Raw genomic sequence first — 25,469 nt, 5'->3', positions numbered from 1 at the left:
CCTGCAGCTCTCTCTCTCTCCCTTCTGACATTGCATGTCGATCCTGCAACATTAATATGCAAGTATTGCTTTCTTTCTGCTAAAGGGCTGAGTGTAGAAATGACATTTCTCTTCTCAATTCCAAAGTGATTCTAAATTGATCATCGCAGTACCAACTGCTTCTAGAGACGATCACTATTAATTAGTTTGTTTAGCAGCATTGATCCATTCACTATCTGTTGCTGTCATCTTACTGTTAGCAGTGTTTACTAAATGTTTCGTGTACTGCTATCATTGGTGCTACCTTGTTTTTATTAGTGGAGGTCCATGAACTCTGAATTCACAACTTCTGATATCAACTGATTTAAATAATTTGATCAATTTTATGAACATTCCTGATGAAAGTCTCTCAGTTGGCCTGATTTAAAAGCTCTGGGTGCTGTTGTGATAAACGAGAGAAAGTTTACTTTTGAAGTGTAACTTACAAATGTAAGCGTTTTATATACACTGTTGTTCAAAAGCTTGGGGTCAAGAAAAGCAGTTTTTTTTTCAATGAAGATAACATTAAATGAATCAGAAATACACTCTAAACATTGTTAATGTGGTAAATGACTATTCTAGCTGGAAACGGCTGATCTTTAATGGAATATCCACATAGGGATACAGAGATCCATTTTCCAGTAAAAGTGTGAGTTTTTATCGAACGCTTCAATTTATTTGAACAGCAATAGTGTTAGCTTTGCCTTGTTTATACTTTGGGACTCAAGACTGCTACTTTAAGCTTCTGTATTTTATGAATTGTATATGACTTTGCATGTGTCTGCTCTTTTCCTATTGCATTTTTAATCAGAGCTATAAAAAAAAAATGTAATCACTATTATTGTAATTATGGATTGTCTAGATGATTCAGTCAAAAACATGAACTCCAAATGGCAGCAATTGTGTGGTATATGAATCTATTAAAGATTAACACATCAAGACATTAAAGATGCAAAGCAATCAATTTAAATAAACAAGTCAGCTGCTTCAAAAACAAAAACTAAAAGACAGAGAGAGGACACAGATTTGCACACAGGTGCTTAATATCCAGTTCAAACTATAAGAATAACACGTCAAAGCTGAGGATAATATGCCAGAACCCTACTGCAGGACATTCCTGTGTTAATGTAGGAAACATCCTGTAGATTGTGTTATGTATTGCACAGTGAACAACAGGCCTTGAGTCTATCTCAGAATACGAAAAGAGGAATAGTATTATTGCCACAGATAAAGGTGATTTTCTGCTGTTCTGACAACAAGTATATCAGTATTTCAGCCAAGGCCATTTCTGTTTTAACTCAAGCTGTTTGATTTATTGGACAGTGTCTTACAGAGAGGAGTGTTTACATCATAGATGGAGGCTTACCCCACATGGCTGGAAGATAAGACCATCGACTTCATGGCTGACCTGGGATGTGAAGCTGCCTTCCAGGAGCTGAAAAATAAAATTTAAAAAATGTGGCACTCAGTTTCAGATCAATTTGCTTTTGTTTTACTGGGTATTGAGTGGTAAAATCAACAACAGCTATAGACCCAACATCTGTGCAACGCTCTTATAATAGAATAGCCAGCATGTTGTTTTAAGTCCTTCTCTAGCCACTGATTAAACCTTTAAAGACTTTTCTCCATGTATTCAAATTACAAATTTAGAACATTTTCTACCAAAATAATCAAATCATGCCTTTAAATGGTTTAGATGTAATTCTACTCCCTTGCTTCCTCTATGATGTGCAGAGACTTTAAGTTCCCACTCCTGTCTCCTCCCACCCCTCAACACCGCAAGCACCAGCTCACCTACAGTGCTGTGTTACACAGTGACAACACTTATGATGATTGGCACCCAAGCAGTTCCTTAACATAAGTTGAAATTAGCAAGTCCAGTAGTTACAAGCACAAGTCTAATATTTCCTCTAGTGTCTATAAGAAACACTAATTGATTAGGCATGGCAGAAAGATCAATAACTATTACTTGACAGACCAGATTACCCAGATAGCAAACTATGGGTGAATCAATGTTGAATCTATGTTGAGACCTAACGTCGAAATTATACAGAAAGCGCAAGGTTGATAAAATGTTGAGTCAACGTTTGCTTTTCAACCATAAATCACACTTTACCCAGATAGCAAAAGATGTTAAATCAATGTTGAATTAGGGTTAAGAAGGTTGAATTGTGGTTACGGTTGAAGACTGATGGTTGGATCAACGTTGATTCAACAACATTTTGTCAGCATTGAAGTTTGTGTTTAATTAAAATGTTTGACAGGTCAATGTTTAATTAATGTTGAATCTATGTTTGCAAACATGTAATCTATGTAAGCAAACGTTGACTCAACATTTTATCAACCTTGCGCTTTCTGTATAATTTCGACGTTAGGTCTCAACATAGATTCAACATTGATTCACCCATAGTTTGCTATCTGGGTATAGATCTGAATAATAATAAAACCTTAAGTTTCTGGAAAAAAAAGAATAGACTTTTTTTCTCTTCAATTAACACTAATAAGACAGCTATTGCAAAGAAAAGGATCCTACAGTACCATAATTGACATGAGAAGCCCAAGGGATGCGGCAGAGCTGCTGCACAATAAAAGCACATTTTCTACATCATGAAGCACGTCAACTGCCAGTAACTACAACAAAGGACATCCGTGGTGCTAAGTGAATGCCAACTATACTATCTGCTTAAGGTAACAGAGGAGAAGAAGGATGTCTAGACTAAAGATTTCGTTTTGACTTCTCTTTCAAATAAACACTATCTTCCCTACTGATTTTGTCATTTTTTGCAGTGGGAATGTAAGATAATTTAACCAGTAGAATTTTACAATTTAGGCTAGTTTCCAGCATCTATGGGACACAGTGATAAATTCTCCTTTCACAGCGGCAAAATACTGAATAAATTAGTATCGCTGATGTAATATAACAAATGTTATCATTACACAGAGGTGGGATTAACCAAAAAGTTACTTGTTGCTTTTTTTTTTTAAATGTTATTGCTTTGTACATTCTGCACTGTGATCACTCTTAATTCTTGAGTGATCAAAATGTTGTGTTCCCTTGCCGTAGGTTTTTACAAAGGACAATGTATGAACATTAGCCGAACAGCGACAGCAAAGAATTAAATCTGTACAATTACAAAAATTCTGCGCAGTCAAGTATAAATGAGAATCTGGGGGTGTAGATGCTAATGAGGTTTACTTCAGTGTTCTACCTTCATTTTACAGATACATATTAAACTGTAAGGAACTGAAATGCAAAACCTTCAGAATCAGTGTTTCAAAACTAGCTGGAACATGCAAGATAAAACTGAAAATGTATGGCAATTCAAACGTCTAGAAAACTAAAAGTGTACAGAAATGTTAATGAGATATGTATATTGCACTCATTTATAGAGATGACCAATCTAAAGCAAGTACGGTACATTTCCATACTGCACTCATTTGTCAGCTTGAACAGTAAAAAAAAAAAAAACTCAATATAAATATCATAATATGTGAATATGAAAACGTCTGCTGTAATGTAATGTTATTTGCCTAACCAAATATATTTCTACACTTACCTACACAGTAGAATTTAATATAAGCTTTTCTAAGACAGACAGTGACACAGGAAGCAGAATCACCGTAAAAATCAAATGAAAACAAGGACTAACAACCTACTTTAAAAAACCTAAGTATTGTAGACACAGACATTATGAATGCCTTTCGTGACTATGTAAAATAATGGACCCATAGAAACACGTATTTTTTTCACAAATTCGAAAAAAAATTCAAAAAAAAAATCAACATGGTACAAGTGGATGTCATTTGGTGTCACATTAGAAGGTCAAAAAGTAGAACACAATGGGTACCTGCAAAGCTTTGTTGCTTGGCCTTCAAATATGTAAGTTCAACAGAATATCTTACATAAGAAAATGAAAAGTATAAAAAGATAAATCATTCATCAAAAGAAGCACATTTTGTTCATTCTCTGGAGTGATCAGCACAAAAGTAGGATGAGTCACAGGAGATTCATTATCCATTGCAGTTATGTCTGAGGAGGCATATTTTTTCCACATGCTTTATGTGAAAACTACTTCGCTTTTCTGCATGTTCATGCATAAAAGGAAATAAATTTAGGCAAGCAGGAAATGGCCTTGGTCAATAAAATAGAAAGTAAATGCATTAGTGCAATGCAGAGGATATCAGGTATCATATCTAAGCCATCAAGATGAACTAAAGCAGACGGCTATGCCTTTTACGCAGGAAGGTTCTGCAAGGTGAATCAACAGCATATACAGTGCCCTTTCATAATATACGGCATCTCTTTCTGGAATCATAGAGACAATAAAATGAAATTACTCAATTATTTTTAACAATGCCTGCATGTCTCTATCTATTGTCCAGCTCTGACATTTCAGACATTGTAAAGTGCTTGTTAAGTATGTAGGAGACAGAAAGGTGCTGGCAAAATTTATGGAATCACCAGTCTTGGTGGATGTTCAGTTTTGTGATCACAGGCATGCCACAAAACTGAAGTCACCTAAAACGGTAACTTTCTGGATTTAAGAAACACTAAAATAAATCCAGATAAAAATTGTTTTAGTCAATAACAATTGCTTTTTTACATCAAGCAAAGGGGAAAAAATGTGGAATCACTCAATTCTGAGGGAAATAAATATGGAATCATGAAAAACAAACAAAAAAGCACTACAACACACCACTACTACTCTGTTGCACCACCTCTGGCTTTTATAACAGCTTGCAGTCTCTGAAGCATGGACTTAACGAGTGACATACAGTACTCTTCCTCAATCTGGCTCCAACTTTTTCTGATTGCTGTTGCCAGATCAGCTTTGCAGGTTGGAGTCTTGTCATGGACCATTTTATTCAATTTCCACCACAGATTTTCAATTGAATTGAGATCCGGACTATCTGCAGGCCATTAAATTGACTTTATGTGTCTTTCTTCATGGAAAGTTTTCAGTTTTTGCTCTATGGCAAGATGCATTATCATCTTGAAAAATGATGCCATCATCCCCAAACATCCTTTCAATTGATGGAATAAGAAAAGTGCCCAAAATTTCAACGTAAACTTGTGTATTTATTGAGGATGTGATGACAGCCATCTCCCCAGTGCCTTTACCTGACATGCAGCCTCATATCATGAATGACTGGAAATTTGCAAGTTTTCTTCAGGCAGTAGTCTTCGTAAATCTCATTGGAACGGCACCAAACTAAAGTTCCAGCATCACCACCTTGCCCAATGCAGATTCAGCATTGAATATGACTTTTATCCAGTCATCCACAGTCCACCATTGGTTTTCCTTAGTCCATTGTAACCTTGTTTTGTTCTGTTTAGGTGTTAATGATGGCTTTCATTTAGCTTTTCTGTATTTAATCTCATTTCCTTTAGGCGATTTCTTAAAGTTTGGTCACAGACATTGACTCCAGTGTCCGTCCATTTGTTCCTCATTTGTTTTGCTGTGCATTTTCTGTTTTCAAGACATTTTGCTTTAAGTTTTCTGTCTTGATGCTTTAATGTCTTCCTTGGTCTACCAGTATCCTTGCCTTTTACAACCTTCCCATGTTGTTTGTACTTGGTCCAGATTTTAGACACAGCTGACTGTGGTCAACCAACATCTTTTGCAACATTCCGTGATGATTTACCTTCTTTAAGAATTTTGATAATCCTCTCCTTTGTTTCAATTGTCATCTCTCATGTTGGAGCCATGATTCATCTCAATCCACTTGGTGCAACAGCTCTCCAAGATGTGAGACTCCTTTTCAACTGCTGACCAATGAGCAGATTTAATTTGATGCAGGTGTTAGTTTTGGAAATTGAAATTTACAGGGTGATTCCACAATTTTTTCCTCAGAATTGAGTGATTCCATATTTATTTCCCCCTCTGATCTCAAAAAGCGATTGTTATTGACTACCACAGTTTTTTCTTGATTTTTTTTTTAGTGTTTCTTAAAGTCACAAAGTTGCCATTTTAAATGACTTCAGTTTTGTGGCATGTCTGTGATCTGCTTTTTTTCTACAAAATTAAACAACTGAAGGAACATCCTCCAAGACTGGTGAGTCCACAATTTTTGCCAGGGGTTGTATAAGGTTGAATATTAAGGTAGATATGAAGACCGTCAACAATCATCAAAGCATAGATGAGCTGAGACACATTCATTACAGTACAAGAGCAGACAGATCACCATCATCTGTACTGGTGTAGCTACAGACAAACTAAATTATAATTACAGGGTATAAATGTAACCCAACTAATCTGATCACCATGAGTGAGTGTCTCATTATGGGAACGTCTCCCGTGAGACCTCATCAGAAGCTCAAATACCATTACGTCAGGAGTGCTGGGGGACCCCTGCCCTAGATAATAGGCCGACATAGTGTCAACTGTCATTTAGAACAAGCTTACCTGTGCTTTGGAAAAGAGGGTGGTCTGCTTTGTCCTCTGGCCAGCTCGGTCAAACATTTTGACATCTCCACTTTGCCTTGCTGACTCTCTCATCAGCAGGTCACCGCTCAAAAGGCTAGCCTAATGAGCTAAGTGGTGGCGGGCGCAGATTTCGAGGAAAGACAACGCAGTAGAGGCTGTCATGGGTGAAGATTAAGGCAGCCTGAGTGTGTTGGAAGCTCAGACATGCTGCACACATGGGGTGGTTGTTCCAACAGATACTTTGTTGACGCAGGGACAACGATTCAGTCTTTCCCTGACTTCACTGGGGTTATTAGCCATAGCCATGGTTAGCTAATGGGCTATAAATGCTAGCACAGCCATCGACAACACTTAACAGCTTTTGCAGCTACTAGGTGGCTGAAGGGAACATAATGCTATTAACGCGGCTCACGTGAGGATGAAAAGCAGTACTACTTTTCTAAAGGTATTGTCACCTGTACTTGAAATATTGCAAATACTGGTACATAGCAGTATAGTGGTCAACAGAATTCTGAATGACAGGTGACGCTTTGCCAGCCTATTGAAAAGAAGGGTCAAGGGTCCCCAGCCCTCCTGACCTATGAGTCACTAGTGCCAGTCATCTGAGGCTGGTACTATAGTATGTGAGCTTCTGATGGGGCCATAGCCTAGCCACGCTATACCCATGTTTCTGACTGCACAAGGGTCTAGGGAAGCTCAGGGAGGGAGGCGGGCTAAAAGGTTGTCTATCAAATCCCTCTGCAGCAATTGGGTAGGTATACAACCAATCAATGCAACGAATAGGCTGACGTAGCTCCGAGAGCACTGGCGGATTGTGGCTAAGTCCCATTAGCTTCCCAACCAGCGGTGCCGCGGACCCAACTGGTATATTAAGGATTTGCCATATCCCATCGGCATAAGTTCAAATACGTCTTTCTTCTCAATGAAACAATTAAGTGCCGTCCTTTGTTTATCTTTCAAGTTGAATTTTAGCTTCAAATCTTTAAGGGCAGTGGCCAAAGCCGAGTCGAAAGATAACTGTTTATTGTGTGCTGGTTGTTTCTGTCAGAATCGTCATGCCTCTGTCGTCACTTCGTTACGCCCGCCTTCTGACTCTACACTTCATGGTGATTGGTCCGGCCAGTTTTAGGAGAATCCAGCCTCGAGCCTTATGGAGGGTAACTAGACCCACCCTGGCAGAGAATTAAATTCGTTGCCGTGTGTTGTCTAGCGCGGCTAGGCTAATGGGGCCATACAGGAGGTAAAAAGGAGGAAAGAGAACCTCAATTCCATAGGAAAGACCTACATTTTTAAGTGTTATGATGGTCTGTCTCTCTTCTATTGTTAATTGCCTTTTCTTTGACATTTTTATAGCAACACACTACTTTCCGCAGTATAATACTATTTAAATAACGCTCTGGAGGGTATGGTGCCACGGTGTGTTTCAACACTACTTTTATGCAGACAGAGGGGGTTGTACTGAAATACTTTGACATTCTACAAAATCTTATGGCATGGCATGACTGTAACTTAATACATTTTTATTTGTTTCTTTTATACACCCATTAGATAACATTCACTAATTTTTTCTTCTAAAATAAATTTTTGATTTTAAAAATGATTACTACTACTTGTGGAAAAGAACTCAAAGTTATGGTTTCACTTTGGCTCTGTACACCAAAAAGAAAGTGTACTGGATTTTTTTAAAGGTCCAGAGGATAATGACTTTGCAGCTTCAGAGCACAGCCCACAGTAAAAAATTCTGTGTTTCTTATACCATGGGATGATTTCAAATTTCCACAAAATGCTTTGCTGCCAAACATCACTGTTTTTTTACACAGTGTGTTCCAGGAAAGTAAGTGAAATCATTAGTCCTTAGAGGAGCACAGCACACATTTAACGAAATCTACAGAAAACTGTTCACTCCCTGCTGTATCTGCAAAGAGAGCAGAGCAACATCAGTGCTCTCCAGAATGATGAATGAGTCACAGCAGATCACACAAAGCTTGACAACCATGCTGACATGGAGAAGGCAGATAGCCAGACTAAAAAGAACCAGTGCCTTTATGAAGGATGAAGGAACGGCATGTAGGCGGTAAGATCTGGGAGTTCCATTTCAGTTCTCTTGCCATCCTTGCACACCCACCCACCACCTTCGGCAAGCACAGTGAACCTTGGATAGAGAGATGAGCAGAAAGAAGGTTTCCACACACATCTCCTCCTACAGTAAGGAAGTTCCTAGGAGTGATAATGCAGAGAGGGGGCAGCGACCCTGCTTTAATGGTGAACCTCTTCAGTTAGGAAACACAAACCTGAGCCTGGTATAGTAGATTTGTGTAGGTGGAAGCGAACATCAAAGCCCCATTAAGAGATACAGCTTTCATTGTAGACTCCAGGGCACAAACGGGACAACGGAAGTGCCAGGGGAGACAAATCAACTGCTAACATGCTCAGCAGTGTCTTTACCCAGCAGAGAGTGGCTGTCTGGGTGATGGAAATCAAAACATTTTCCCTTCTACTATTTCATCATGCCATTTCATTCCATTTCACATAAGAACACAACGCTTTACTGACAGCCTGACAACACTGAAATTACACAAAGTATGTAATTACTATAATTACAACTATTCTTAAATTAATCCATTTCACAGACATATACTTTAGTGAACCAATCTGAAAAAAGACTTGAGCTACAGCTTTAATCTGCATTTAGCAACTAGTCGGATTAAAAACTATTTAAAAAGAAATACAAGGAAAATGTCATCCAAGAAATGTTAAAACACACACACTCTGTATCCCAACTCGATCCACAAAACTTTAACGTTATAAGGTTAGACAACACAGCATAATGCAAGCATTAGACTTCACGTATCTCGGTGACAACACGCCAAAGTGGTAACACAGGTTTGTGAAGTTTATTATTTTCTGGACTAATTCTTTAATCATTTTCACATGAAATGCCCCCCAAAATGCTGAAAATTGCTTGTCATAATTCCCCAAGAACGCAACATGAAAATTTTCAGATGGTTTTGTTGTGTGGCCAGCTTTCCAAATACTTCAAAAGATATTCAGTTATGAATGACACATCACAAATTAAATTGGCACATTTTCACATTGGAGGGGACAGAACAACAGAATACCAGACAGTTCTCAAATATTTATTTTGTTGCAGCTTAATTTTCTTTTGATCAACAGATTCACGGATTGTTTCAGCTGAAGTTGGTGACTGGAAGTTACATAACTACTGCTTAGACCTGATGACCGGATAAATGAGAAAAAACACCAGACAAGGACGAGGCAATAATCACCCATCAGTCAAGGAGAGGAAACAAATCTCCTAAGTACATATGACGTCTGTGCTGTTCCAGCCTTGGTCAGTACCTATGATTTGTGTGTTACTATTTGTGTGTAACTATAAAAACTAATTTAGGAGTGAAACTTCAACAAACTTATAAAACAATTTAATTTATGAAGGCATACAAGCCAATGTTTGGACGGATCTCATAACTGAGGTAAGATAAATAAAATTTTAACGTTGGAATTAGCTGTCTTGTCTGCACCATTTATAGCTTTTGCACTGCATTTTGGTTACCAGATTTTGCTGCGTCACAAATTATGCAAGGAGGGTAAAATAAAGCTTGGAACTTGACTCAGGAAAAAAACATTTCCTAATATGTTTATCAAGAAATTTAAAAAGAAAAGAAATTAGGAGGCATCAATGGTATATTATGGTACTATAATAGTGCTTTAGTGGATAATTTGTTTCTGCACACCAAGTGCCAAAAGATGGATGATTTTTCAGGTTGACTATTATCACACTAAAATGAAATGATTAAAAATCCACAAGCATATCTGTCAGATATATTTTTAATGAAGTGTGTATTCAAAATGTAATTGTAGTAAATACTGCTGTTTCTTGATGTTTTGATAGTTACTAAGCAATATGTGCAATAACTAGATGTGCCAGGTTTTAGAGGCCAGTCTGAAATCTTAATTCTAGCCTGGTTTAGCCATTTCTTTACTATGTTGGCATTTGTTTTGGGTCATTGTATTGTCAAAACACCCAACTGTGTTCACGACCCAACCTTCTGGCTGATGATTTTAGAATTTCCTGAAGAATGTGGAGTGAATCTTCTTTCTTCATCATTTAGTTTACTTTATGTAAAGCACCAACTCCACTGGCAGTAGAAAAGACCCCGAGCACAATGCTACCACCACCATGCTTGATAATAGGTTTGGTGTTTGTAAAGGTGTCACCCTCTTTCCTCCAAACATACTCCTGGTAATTCTGGTCAATTTGTTTAATGTTTATTTCACCTGACAACAGATATTTCCTCCAGAATGCCTTTGTAATTGTGATCAGCAGGAAGCTTCAGTTGAGCGTTAAGGTGCCACTTTGAGAGGAAAGGCTTATATGAGGTTAGGAGGTAATACCACAACAAAAATGTGATTAACACACTTGTCAACATCATTAAAATTGATAAGTTAAGTCAGGGTATGTATATTTTGTAGATTTCGGCATGTTTCCAGAACTCCTATAATAAATCTATGAAATAACTAAAATGCATGATTGTTTTTGGAGACAAGGTGTGTATGATTTATTGATTCCATTAGAGAAAAGCAGGAGCTGTAGGAATCAATGGAAACTCAAGACTGCCATGATATACATGGTTTTATTAAGTGTATATACATTTTTGCACATGACTGTACTCAAGAACAAAACAATGGTGCATTTTTTTTTAATCATACCACTATCTTCCTAAGCACACCTGGACCGACACAACAACTTTCATTTCCTGAAGCCTTTGTATTTTCTTCCTGTCTCCTCATCCTCAATGCTCTGACGAGCTTCAGGTGGGGGACTAAATCAAAGGTGGAAAGGATGGATTGATATTCTGGTCAGCCCACAGGGCAGTTGCTGGAAGCTTTTTTCACCTCTAACATGAACGACTCTCTAAAGCCAATGAGCATTTCCATATAAAATGAAAAACCCACATCAGAGTGTGCAGACAGGGCTGCTACTGATTTGCTGGCAGTCAAACAAGGTGATGCAGTTTGGAGAAATTCAGCATCGTTAAGAAATTGTCCTTTGAAGGATTTTGGACATTTCACCAAAACACTATCAAGGCAAAATTTTACAAAAAGGTTGCATTGTAATTTGCACAGGCCGAGAGACACTTCAGGAAACAATGATACAGACACAGCTGATTGTTTTCTAATTTGGACCTTACAGTTATGTACTCTGTGTCATTCCATGATTTGTCATCCTCCTATAATGGGATCACTTAGCAGAAGAAAATAAAGACACTGATTACAGTGAGTGGTTAGCTCAATAGAAACAATGAATTACAGGTGATGTTAGCATGTTGTGCAGTGTATGTTAGAACAGAGATTATTTCTGAACAAGAGGTCAGATGCTCATCTGGACGTCTTCTTTTTAAAATGCTGTTAAAGGCAAAGCTCTATTAATGTGAACATAGCCTCTAAAGGAATGCAATAAGTGCTGCACAAGGAGGATGGAAGGAATTTGAAAACCACTGGGTTCAGCATTAGTTTCTGTATGTAATTGCCACACCTCATCTAATTTAAACAGCAACCTGCCATTTGCCAATTTCATGATTTGAAACCTTTATTTTTATTGACATTGTTCACCCCCCAGTTATGGCATTTAATAATGTCCAGACAAGTGTTTCTGTTGAATAATATGATGTCATTGGGAAACTGAGCTTTGACCTTTTGTTTAGAAAATTACATCCTCATTTTATCTTCTAATAATCATTTCATCAAGGAATGCAGCAGAGTTATGTGACGATCAGAGCTGGTTTGTCTGTTTGTTCGCAACAATACTCAAAATCGGAATAACAGATTTAGATGAAATTTTCTGGGAAGGTCAGAAATGACATAAGGACCAATTGGTTAGATTTTGGCAGTGATGCAGCTTATAGTCTGGATTCACAAATTTGAAAAGATTTCTGCATCATTGCGAGATAGCGGCACAGCGTCACTGTGACTATGACAAGTGAACACTACATCAGCTGCCTGCTGATGATTACATGATTGCAGTCCTACTACAAATCAACCACTGTGGACTTATCAGGACTTATCCATCAGAAATGACAAGGAACAATTGATTAAATTGTGGGGCGTTTCCAAATCTCATCAATTTCTGCCTCTCGCTACATGTTTAGGTCACGCAATTCGGCATCCAAACATAATGTATACATGCATAAAACACGCCTGTGCTGAGCACAAGGTCATTTTGTTTGTGGGTACGTCTATATTGTATGTTGCCATGATTTCTGATCACCAATAACTAATAAACAAATGCTGCATTCCTAAAAAAAATCCTGCATTTCTGACAATGCCACATGGGGGAATGAACAGTCTTGGCGGAGTACTGCGCTCTCTCAGTGCTTTCCTAGTAGGTCTATGAATTCTACAGCTTTGGCCAAACAAGCACTGTAAACCTGTGGAGTCCAAGTGAAGTTTACGCCTCTGAATTAAAGCAAGAAGAGGTGAATATGCAGCTCAAAAGAATGTAAAGACAAGACTGCAAAAGAGAACAAAAAAGGTAGAATATGAGGCAAACAAGTCTATTTGATCTAAGTTCTACCACGTTTTTTTAGGTAAGTATTCAGATTGATTTTGTTTGCAGTGCATGTTTGGGTTTCAAAAAACTTGTACACAGTGCCAACCATGGAAACGACACAAGATTAACTTATCATGGTAGAGATGAGACTTTGGCCAGTCCAAGTCTGTGTTGAAGTTAGACACATCATGGGACTGTCTCCAGGAAAGGAAAGATGAACCGACAACCACAAACGCATAGCAGTACTGAACACATCCCACACACTCAGACACATTCAGCCACATTCATACAGACGGCAGACAGAGTTAGTGTGAAGAGGCAAAGACCAAGAGGCAGCATTTTACTGGGTTCCACCAGCATGCTGCTGTGTCTGTTCCATCAGTATGAGAGGAGACTGTCTGTCCTGAGTTAGAGCCCTCAATGTGTGACAGGTGAAAGGTTTGCTTTAGTGTTTTGAGGTACTTTTAATACACATTGAAATTTATCTGTGGCTGCGATGTATTATTGAGATAAAATTTTCACATCAAATGAAAATATTACACTACACTCAGCTGTTTACATCTGATTGCTTTGGCTTGCTACCTCTGTTTAAGCATAAGGAGGCACACTGATGATTGTTTTCGTTATCATTCACTGGGTTAACACTGTGGTGTATGAAAAGGCATGAAAATGTTCTCTTGCTGCATTTTTACCTTTATCTGACAGTCAATAGCATAGATGGGAAACAAGGGGAGAGAAAAAATGAGCATTACATGCGACAAAGGTTTCCAGGCCAGGTGTGTGCTTTAACCATCAGGCCACTGCATGGCCCTGGAAAACAAATTGTAAAATGATCCCTACTACCATTTCCAGAAGCACAATAACACATTTAAATTGCTAGTTTTCCACAAGCATTATTCCAAAACTGAAACTATCCCAGTTTTCTATCTCAAAAACTAAAGAAAAACCGCAAATATTCACAACTACAATGCTACTAACTAGTGAATGTCTCGTTACATTTTTCAATGGAAAAGCACTGACATTGTGTATGTTCTTGGGCTGAGGAGTAAACTTGGTGGGTTTAGTGTGCATAATTAAATGACACAATTGAAATGACACTACAGCTGCACATTATATCATCATAATATGTCATCCTGTATTCCGTGCAATAGACACATCACAGGAGGTGTGATTAAGTAAGGTAAATTAACTGAAACGCATCATGTACAACGTCTTTAGCTGCTTAAAACAAAAGGAAGACTTGCAAAGTCTGCCTGAAAGAATATAACTCTGATTTAAAAGGGAGAAAAGTAATCGCTGTTCAAGGACTCAGAGACATCAGGTCTATAGAACAACAATGTGTTGAACATGGTGAAATCTGGTGCTATGAATAAGTGGTCCAGGCTGCAATTCTTTGACTACATCTCACAGCTGCGAAGTTATTCTTATGCTATATTTACTAAGTTGTTTTTAATCTAGATAGATACATAGATAGATAGATGGATAGATAGATAGATCGATATATCGATCGATCGATTGATAGATGGAGAGATAGAGATAGAGAGAGAGAGAGATACAGATATATAGTGCAGTCCTAAATAAATTACATTGACTTAAATAAACAGTTGCACCTTTTACTGCAAACTGGTGTTATACTGGCCAAGTAATTCTGATGTTTACAGAATAAAATATTTATTCCATGCAGTTGGAAAATTACAGAACTACTTCTTGCAATGTCACAGAGTGTGAATCTGTACAGTCTTTTCATCTGGAAATGCTCCATTAAACCACTATTGCACCCAAACAAGCCAAAGGTAATACTTAAACTAAATTACAACATTTTTGTGTCGTTTTGAAAAGCTCTGGTAAAAACCACTTCTGGTTAAACATTGATTACTGCTGGCTGCAGTTTACCTCCAGATGATCATATATTATAACAATGCCAATGATTTTTACACATTTCCTTTTTGTATTATGAATGTAAATTATATGTAATTTATTTCTAGGAAATGAATAGCTTTGCGTACAGCATATTCTGTCTCCAGTACTTTCCATTTTGAGATGTTCCTCAGCCAACAGCTGCAATAGGAAATGCCTACTTAAATTTTAAGCTCTGATAGCGAGACCACAGTAATGTTCAAAAACATTTTATTCCGTTTTATAAAATGGAAAAATATAATAATAGCTGCAATATCACTACAGTTTCTGTCCTCATCAGGGAGTGAGAAATTCAATTTGACTTTAAATGACAGACATAGGACAGAAATGATTACAAATTACAGGTTGCACTGCAGAAAGGATGCAGGTTTGTACTTTAATAGCAGCAGCTATGCAGGCTATCTTGGCAATTGCTGATGGAGATAAGAATGAAGAAGAAGGAAGTCACATCATCATGTTGGATCAAACAGAAGACGACAGATTGCAGAGTAAAGGCAGAGCAGTGAAATGCAGAATGAAAGTCCAAAGAACATCTGAAGAAAGACACTGAATAACCTAATCCAGAGGCTGTATCTTTCTTTGGGAAAGAAATGCATTTTTTATCCATTGAAGATAACATTAAACCAATCAGAAATGCAGTCTAGACATTGTTAATGTGGTAAATGACTATTCTACCAGTAAACAGCTGATTTTAATGGAATATCTACATAGGGGTACAGAGGAACATTTCCAGCAACCATCATTCCTGTGTTCTAATGCTACATTGTGTTAGCTAATAGGGTTGAAAGGCTAATTGATGATTAGAAAACCCTTGTTCAATTATGTTAGCATGTGAATAAGTTAAGAGATAAGTTTTCATTGTTTGAGCGACAAACTTTTGAATGGTTACGTAGTTGTCATGCTTAATCGAGATATACAGCGCCCTCCATAATTATTGGCACCCCTGGTTAAGATGTGTTGAAAGCCTTAAAATAAATTAAATTTTTATTGCAGAAGCATACTCTCACACTGAAAATTGTTGAAAAATTTACTATAGGAGAAGATTAGGTGCTGTTTTTTTGGCAAAAAATTATTAACACCAGGGGTGCTAATAATTGTGGCACACATGATTTGATCTAAAATAATAAAGTAATTATTTCTTAATGTGTGATTTGTTTCCCCACTGAATAAATACACTTGAATTAAAGGTTGGATTTTCCTCTTTTTTTCATTGTGGTCCTATATTATTTAGAAAAAAACTGAATTTATTAGAAGCTAAAGAACACATCTTAACCAGGGGTGCCAATACTTATGGAGGGCGCTGTAACTATGGCCGAAGCATACCGTTGCAAGATTTCGACATCAAATTAAAATATCGCACTCTTTTGGCATCCTGTAGTTATCACAGCATCGTATCATAAACCTTTACAGCAGGAAAGACTCCAATTTAGTCCAGACAAATTAAAAAATGTTTTCATTACTAGATAAATTGACAAATATTTTCCCAATAACTGGTTTTTTTATCTGGTCTCTGGAAAGGCAGGAATTTTGTTTTGAAATTTTCTTAGGGCATTTCACCTTCGTTGACAGTTGCTGGTGAAGAGGGAAGAAAAACAAGCGTATAACATGCAACAAACGTCCCCAGGCTGGGAATCAAACGACCACCACTGCAGTTGTGCCATAATCATTAGGCCATGACAAGGACCGAGAAATTATTAGGAACATAATCCCCATTACCATTTCCAGAAGCACAACGTGACATTTAAATTGCTCTTTTCCAAGACCAATATTCTGTAACTGTTCAGTTTTCCATCACGTACGCAGTTAAGAAGCAGTGACTAGTGATGTCTAAATATTTTGTTGTGAAGCACCTGACCTTGTGACCTGACCCTCAGGACACACGTTTCTTTCCTTCAGTACATTACCCCTGAGCCTGAGCCACAAGCAGAGCTGGGAAGAACAGATAAAATCAGCTGCTACACTTCGATATTGCCACATACTCAGCCTCTCTCTCCAGTGAGTCTGACTTTTACTGTATAGATATGCCATGCATCATCAGTTGTTGCATAATGTCTTGGAGACTTTGAAGAAAACTAAAAAATCTCAAAGCAACTGAGGTAAACAAACATTAGTCATCGAGTCCATGTTGTGTGTTCTCCCAAGCAGCATAAACCCTTATACAACAGTCAACATGCTTCCTCTGAGTGGGTGCAGCAGCAGCAGCAGCAGGAGGAGAGAGAATGCAGGTTATAGAGTGCAGGTTACTCTTGAACCTAACCGTGGAGGATGTTTGTATTACCAAGGCCAGAGATTCATATTGATGGGTGGTTTTGCTGCACTGTATGTCATAAACTAGCTGGGAGCTTCTGACTACCTATATTCCCCCAGTAAAGGATTCTGTCATTTTTACCGTGAGTTAGACCATATAAAATATTGTAGATTTACTGGCCAATAACACAGATTTTACTTCACTAGTTCAGTCATTATCTAGCCAAAAGCTTGCAGCAAACTTGAGACATGGCAGAGACAGAGTAAACCCGAAGCATGTTGAGAAAAAAACACCCCTCACACTGATAAACTTGTGTTTGGGTTGACTGGAGTCACCGTAGAGCAGCTCAGCTTACCGAGGTGAGGTCAGGGAGCAGCATAGAAGAACCTAGCAGACAGACAGTCCTCCGCTAATGAGACATGCTTTCGTTTCGCCTGACCACTATAACCCTGCTTCAATTGTAAAAGCAGGAAGCAGGACTCTGATAAGTCTGGGTATATAATAACGATAATAAGTGGACCATGGGAGGAGAACATTTACATGGAACCAAGGGTTGTTAATGACAACTACACCCACTGGAGAGGAAGGTGAGCCAGAAAAGTACAAAGAGTCTTCTAATCACTCTCTACACGAGTAACTGTTTTTGTTTTGGCATAAGCAATTATTGTGTACCTTACCGAATTCTAGAACGGCTGCATTCAAATTACCCATTTTTTTCCAACTGACTTTTCACAGTGTACCCATTTAGATAAAATTCTTATGTGGAGATTCAGTAAGCGGCTTTGCTGCGATAATTTTAAATAAAAATAAATGTGTACTGGCTTATCTTTGGAAGTAGATTTTTAAAGCTGCAGATTCTGCAGTGGCAGGTGTAGATATTCTTAAGGCCACAGAAAACAATCACTGCACTACTAATATACAGTATATTATACAACATAAGTCTGTATACGTCTGTGTAATATCACTTAAATGTTAAATAATTACTTCACCAATGAACAGGGTGGAGTTATGGCACGATCTGTGTTGGTTTCTCTGTCTGTCCGTCTGTTAGCAACACAAACGGATGAATGGATCTGGAAGAAATTTTTAAGGGAAGGTCAGAAATGACAGCAACCAAATGTATAAGATTTTGGCAGTGATGTGGCTTTATAGTCTGGATCAACAGACTTGTTAAAGATTTCTGTACCATTGCAAGTATGACTACAAGTGAACACTATGTCAGCTGCCTGTTGACGATCATATGATTGCGATTCTACTATAAATCCACCGCTGTGGTCTTATCGGGACTCATCCATCGGAAATCATACAAAGAACAATTGATAAAATTGTGAGAGTGTTTCTGAGTCCCATCAATTCCCGCTACATATTTAGTTCACGTGATTTGGTATCCGTACACAACGTACACATGCATAACACACGCCCGTGCTCAGCACAAGGTCATTTTGTTTGTGGGTTCATCTATTTTAAAAGGCCACATTCTATGTTGCTGTCCTTTTTGATCATCAATGACTAATAAACAAATGTTGCATTTCTTAAAAAAAGCGTTTTTTTGACAGTGTATATGGGGCAATGAACAGAATTGGGTACTGTGGTCTCCACATGCTTTTCTGTCTAAACTGACCAAAAAATATCCTCATTCATTTTGTTCGATATCACAGAGCAAAGTTTCATTTTCTTGGATGTCGTCCACAGAGGTTGACTAAATTCAAAGTCTATCTCACTGTGTGACTTGTCACAGAAACTGATTTCCGCTGACAACCCCTGTGCCAAGTCTTAAGCACTTGCTTGTCTGCTTTCTGGAGCAAGTTTTCCAAAGTTGTGCACCGTCTTATAGGATATTCTATACATCCTTTTCTATCTTCAATCAGATTTTTCAGTTCCACTTGCAGTTCTTCTCCATGTTAAGGTGTGAAGCAGACAAAAAACTACTGAAAGTTTTGGTGTTCCCAGGTCATTATATAAACCTTTTTGATGTAGTCAGACTGCAACTAATTTTCTAAATTTTGTGTCAGTGTTCATGAGTGTATTCATTTTTGTTTCTACTTTGGGGTCTGCATTTTTTGCATAGTTTTTCCAAAGTATTTTTGTTTTTGATTGTTCACAAGAGAAAATACTCTGCTGTTCAACTCAGAAACACTGCAATTACTGGGAGGTGGTACAATTTTGAATCATTTGACACTTAAGTGATCCTACACAGGGGTGTACTTGTTGGTTTAGAGTTGACTTAAACTATTACCTTGACATCAGAAAATGTTGGAAAGTGAAAACCTTGAGGTATGTGATTCGACCGGATTAGATCATTTTCTTATTCCCCAGTAGGGTAACTACACCCCCTGTCAACAGTTTCGAGACAGGTTCTAATTTATTTGAATGAGAAAGTGTCTGAAAACTTTTGACAGGGGGTGTGTTTGGACCACTGATGGGTACTAATAAATAATAATAAAGTCAGAAATGTCAAAACACACTACAAATGAATGACCTATAATGAATTAATATTGAAAGAATACATTAGTTTTACTTAAGAGTCATCTTTGCTTATTCTGAACAAATACAAATCTATAAATACATTATTTAAAATCTACTACAAGTGATGCATCACAGAGACCACTTTGGGTTAGGGCTGGGCGATAAATTGAAATAATTCGATTAATTCGCCTTTTAAAAACCTGCAAATTTGAAAATTTGCCAAATCGTAAAATCGAGGAGAGCTTAAATATATAACAATACAGATTCTTCTCCTGCCTTTCATTACTTGTGCACTGGCGTTTGCTTCTGCCTCATCTCCTTCCGCCAAAAACACTCACACCCCCGTCATTGCAGATACAACAGCAGACGAAGAGTTGGTCGCGAGAAAAGGGCGTCATGTTACATCGATTATATGGAAGTGGTTCGGCTTTGACAAGACTGACACAGAGCAAACTACAGTCATGTGCAAGGTTTGCAAAAGTACTGTGAAAACGAAGAGTAGCAGCGCAACTAACCTCTTTCAGCACCTCCGGCAGAGGCACCCTAAAGAATGGGAAGAGTGCTCGCAGCTACGGGAGTGCGACATGGCTAGCACTAGCCATAGCAAACAGACCGCAAAGAAACAACAAAAATCGATTAAAATCGTAATCGTCCAAGATAACCAAAAAAAATTAAATAAATAAATAAATCAAGATTTTATTTTTTGGCCATATCGCCCAGCCCTACTTTGGGTTTTCAGTTCTCCGCTTATATTCTTGTGAGGAAACTGCAGCAGTCAAGTATGCCTTGGTGCAAGATTAGCAACAGCCCACCAAAGAAAAGAAGTATTTAATACACATCAACAATTGTAATTTCATTGTACTTTGGCTCCAAACTCTATATCCCTTCACTATTTAGGTTTGAAGTTAAGTAAGGGAAGAAACTTTGCTGTTTTATATTCAGTACATACAATAAACCCTAATCTCACCTGCTGTGATTACGTATGAGCTCCATCAAAAGACTGCAATCTTACAAACTTATTTAGATAGCTACTTTTTCCGTCTCTATCCAAATTCAATCTCAGTTCAAAAAGGCAACTGAAGATTAAATTTACTCTAAGGTAAGAAAAGTGATTCTTTTACTCCATGTCTTTCTCTATCTGTACTCTTGGGATGAGCTGAGTGATGTCCTGGGGCCAGTTGGAGATATCAATCTCAATCTGATGGGAAACTTTATTCATCTTGGGCCCAATCTCTGATATAATAAATGAGAGTGAGACATTAAATAACCTGTGAAGAGCAAAGACAAACTCATACAAATGGAATTTCTTTTTGCAACTATAACATTGGAAAATTGTCATTTCATTAAATCTGTATGTGCTCCGCAGTTGTTCAAATAGGGCACACCTCACAGAAGGCTCTCTATCATTTTGTAATGGCATTACAACTGTGTCATATTGCATACAGGACATTTTAGACTACTCTCTACTTCTGGCCTTGATTTTGCTGTTTCCATAGCAGTGCAGAGCTAGATATTGCAGTAAAAAATAAGTCCGCATTGAAGAAAGATCCTAACAGGAGCAAAAACACACCCAGAAACTGCTTGTGGGATTGAATTTCACTCGATTTCTTGATATAATTTTCTGCAGATACGGTTGGTGAAGGGTCTGGTTTATCTCTGATGCATGTCAACAAATCCACCAGTGAAAAAACAGAAGAATTCCTAAAGATAAAGTATGTATTATATAAAACCAGGGACAAAACTAAACAATCGACATGCAACTGTAGAGCAGGCAGCACAAACTGAGTTAACACATGACATTAAATTCGGAATTAATGTCCACTCAAATATGTTTTTGTCAGTCCGGTCCATTCAATCCACACAAGAGGGAAATTCCAAAAATATATCTGATTATTCTGATGCTCAAATTCTGTAATACAAAAAGAGGTCTTTGTAAGATGATGAGACAAGGGGAGGAAGCATAAGAATAAATGGCGAGGAATTGGCAGCAAGAATGGATAAATGTCTGAGATGAAAAACAGCAGTCTAGCAACAGACAAAAGCTGTCATACAACCCCAGCCTGTGACTGAAATTTGCCTCCAAGGAATTCCTGGTTGATATGCCATGAAGTGGAGGTTTGTGCTGCTATGCATTAATGAGCCAGATTCCAGTTTCCCTCTTTTAATGTCAAATACAACAGAGATACAACTGTATGGGCAGCAGATGGTCACTGAAAAACACAATAGCGCAGTCAGAAACCAGACACAGTGCCAGTGATTTCATTTCTAGAACATCTTCATCGGCATGAACCCTGAAGCTTGCGGGGTGAGCCCTCATAAAGGTTCTTAGAAAAGTGGGCAGCACAAGGTTAGAGCAGAAGTGACGGAACCATTCATACTAAGAATTTTACAAAGTACAAAAACACTAAGATATCGGCACTAGCAGACGAAGACAAAACACAAGAAACATCTAAAACCTCTCCCCCACTGTACACTTTGATCAGCTGTGAATATGGAGTGCCAAGATTTCTGACTGATCTTGGTCTGAGCAAAACATCAAATTAATTGCATGCTGACCTTCCACAGCACGGACCCGATAGTAGGGCACAAGTGCAAGCCTTTGAGGAAGGCTGAACTGCTATTCAGAGGATAAAAGCTCTGTTGTTTTCAGCCTGTGAACAACATAAATCTACAACCTGAGCCATGCTAATTTATAAATTATACGATAACTAATAGAAAAATACAGAAAAATATGATGAAAATTAGTAGAGTCATTTTGGGGGGTTCCGTGACCAACCTCTCCGTACCTTTTTTTCTCAGTGGATTTGGCATATTAGACCAATTTGAAGGAAATTTAGCTCCTATGTACCTCCCAAAAATGACGGCTAACTTTTTTATAGCCCAAAATCCAAAATGGCCACCAAAATGACTGCCACCCCCTATATCTCAGTAACTAATTCAGCTAGGAGGATAATTTTGGTGTCTAGACATAGGTTTTAGGGGTCAAGGATTCCAATTCTGCCATCAGTTCACTCGTAAAACAATTCCATAGCAGAGAAATCCAATATGGCCGCCAATATGGCCGTCGCTATACAATTTTCTTTGTTTCTCAACTATTATGGCACCGAGAAAGCTGATGTTGGTTTCTCTTCTTAATTTTCAGACACATCCTGAATAATGGATTCTGCAAGCGACAGTGATGAGTTACCATCTACGTCTTCAGCCAAATACGAACGCATTCTACATTGCGGTCAACCCTGTACCCAAGCCGACTCTCTGGATAGTATCACAGAGCAAAAATGGCAGTCGATTCGGGACAAGTCTTTAAGATGGAAGGGACTGGATCGTTTTCAGAATGCATGTGAAAATGTGGATTGGGGGAAAGGACCAAAAGGTCATTTCATGCACAACGCTTGCTATACCACGTTTTCTAGCAAGCGCAGTCTTTCTCAAGCAGAAAACCGAAAGCGAAAATTACAGGAAGATCTTGAAAGAGACAGTCAACCAGGTCAGGAGGATCCGTCTCAAGCTGCCACTCTCTTTTCACCGAAGAAACTCCGGTCTAGTGTGGGTGTCGTGCACGACAAGAACCTGTGTGTGTGGTGTAATAAGGGACCACACAAAAGCAGTCACCGAGACTGGGGGCAACTGCTCCTCCTATCAACGAAAGATGCCTGGACAAAGTTCAAGTTGCACACGGTACATTTGGATGATCCGGTCCTGAGGTCAAGGCTCAATACACTGATTGCATCGGTTCCAGACTGCGAGACAGCTCCGGATATTAAGGCCCTATTAAAGACAAATATCCGAATATTCGTTCTGCCCCGTAACGTCCGACAGGAGGGGGCGCGACAGCGGAGATGGCTCGAATATTCGGATCCATTCGTCTGGTCTCCCGGACGCAAATTTTACACTGTCTTCGTTTAGTCTTCAGTTAAACTTAAGTATTCCCAAACAGCGGAGGTCTTCGGCATCTTGTCTTATGTTTATGAAACGAAGTGAAGCGTGACGTCAGAGTCGGCAGTCACCTGGCCATTTGGGTGGTGGTAATAAACACGAATGGATGAGCCTAGATGAGCCGAACACGGTGGGATGAGCCGAAATGGGCCGAAGGGGAAGGGAAGAGACGAGCTCCGAATATTCGTATTTTCGTCTGGGGGGAGGAAGGGGTGATCACATAGACATATGTGTATATGTTTATGTGATCACACGACGGGATGAGCCGAGGTTGGGCCGAAGGCGGAGGGAAGACAGTAACGTCGAATACTCATTCCGCCCGGTAACGTCTGACCGGATACCGCCGTAGCGAACGAATATTCGGATATTCAGGATATTCGGGTCAGCCCTAAAATCCATTAATCCGTTTCTCAGTAATGTTGGGAACAGACAGATGGACAGACACACAAATCAACGCTGATTGTCACATAACTCCGCTGCCCTCCTTGGCAGAGTAATTAAAGCAATACCAGGAGATAGGCATTCTAAAGAAAAAGAATCTATGACGTTATGTCGTCGCTTATACTACAGAGCTTAGGATTAACATCAGCAGTGTATTATAATGCTCACAGCTACTGTGATGAAGGTAAGCCTGATAAGTCCCAGTGGGTACAGAGGTTGTGCTATTCCTTAGATGCCAGTGTATAGATGTGTTTCAGCTGCTTAATCCCTTCACTTGGTACCAATTTACCCATGAAGAGCTGTTGCCCTAGAGAACACAACATCCAGGTATATAACTGAGAGTCCACTGACTCACAAATTGCATTTGAGGATTCAATATGTAGGAAATTTAAGTCATTTCTGTTTGTATATTTGTGTGTGAACCGCAAGAAAAGGTTCTGACTGGGTCACATCTGTCAAAGAAATATTGAAGAAAGCGGGTTGGAAAGACAAAAGAGCATCTTTGATCACATTACCTTGCGTGCTGCATGAATGTCAAAGAAGGGCTTATGTCGGACGCTGTAAGGCTCCTTGGTTTTGTCGATCTGTCCAGTTTTCATCTTTTCCATGCGGGGAGAAATGATTTCCTTCTCTATGCATAATAGCCGGATATTGAAATCACACTGGCCAACCGGCTGTCCCTGAAACACAATAAAAAAAAAATCAAAAAATCAAAATGTACCCCAGAAACGTTACGCTTAAAGTTGAACATTTATTACACACAAACAAAAATCATTATTATCCAATAATAAAGCAGCAAACAGTCCTTGAACACTCCATATTTGGATTTAACAGTAGTTTCTCCCATATTTCCAAAAGACTTTTCATAAATCTATGAAAGAACCAAAAAAGCATGATTGTCTTTTGTGACAAAAAAAGCATGTGCTTCAATGATTCCGTAATAGAAATATAATAGTTGTAGGAGTCACTATAAATCATAGACTGTCAAAATACCGATGGTCTGTTCATGACTAACTATACACTACCATTCAAATGTTTGGGGTCACTTAGAAATGTGCTTATTTTTGACAGCAAGGCAGTTTTTTCAATGAAGATAACATTATGTTAATCAGAAATACACTCTAGGCATTGTTAATGTGGTAAATGACTATTCTAGCTGGAAACGGCTGATTTTAATGGAATATCTACATAGGGGTACAGAGGAACATTTCCAGCAATCATGACTCCTGTGTTCTAATGCCAAATTGTGTTGGTTAATGGTGTTGAAAGGTTAATTGATAATTAGAAAACCCTAGTGCAATTACGCTAGCACATAAACAAGAGTGTGAGTTTTCATGGAAAATGTGAAATTGCCTGGGTGACTTCAAACTTCTGAACGGTAGTGCAGGGTTCTCGCCAGGATTTTTTTTCAGTGTAGCAGCAGGTCCTCCTGCGTGCGCGCAATAGA

General features: G+C 38.5%; 1 protein-coding gene across 1 annotated transcript in view; it reads right to left on the bottom strand.

Annotated features, from left to right (window-relative positions):
* rngtt (RNA guanylyltransferase and 5'-phosphatase) overlaps positions 1-25,469 on the bottom strand; it is a 118,913-nt gene that overhangs the window by 38,877 nt on the left and 54,567 nt on the right. Inside the window, exons 11-12 of the mRNA XM_022195614.2 lie at positions 24,538-24,702; positions 1,385-1,453 (exon numbers count right to left, since the gene is read on the bottom strand). Of these exons, the coding sequence (XP_022051306.2) occupies positions 1,385-1,453; positions 24,538-24,702 (234 nt within the window). The remainder of the gene's footprint in view (positions 1-1,384; positions 1,454-24,537; positions 24,703-25,469) is intronic.

Source organism: Acanthochromis polyacanthus, chromosome 16, assembly GCF_021347895.1.
Source record: "Acanthochromis polyacanthus isolate Apoly-LR-REF ecotype Palm Island chromosome 16, KAUST_Apoly_ChrSc, whole genome shotgun sequence".
NCBI lineage: Eukaryota > Metazoa > Chordata > Actinopteri > Pomacentridae > Acanthochromis > Acanthochromis polyacanthus.
Note: the sequence above shows the minus strand (reverse complement) of the source record. Positions and strands in the feature narration are given on the sequence as shown.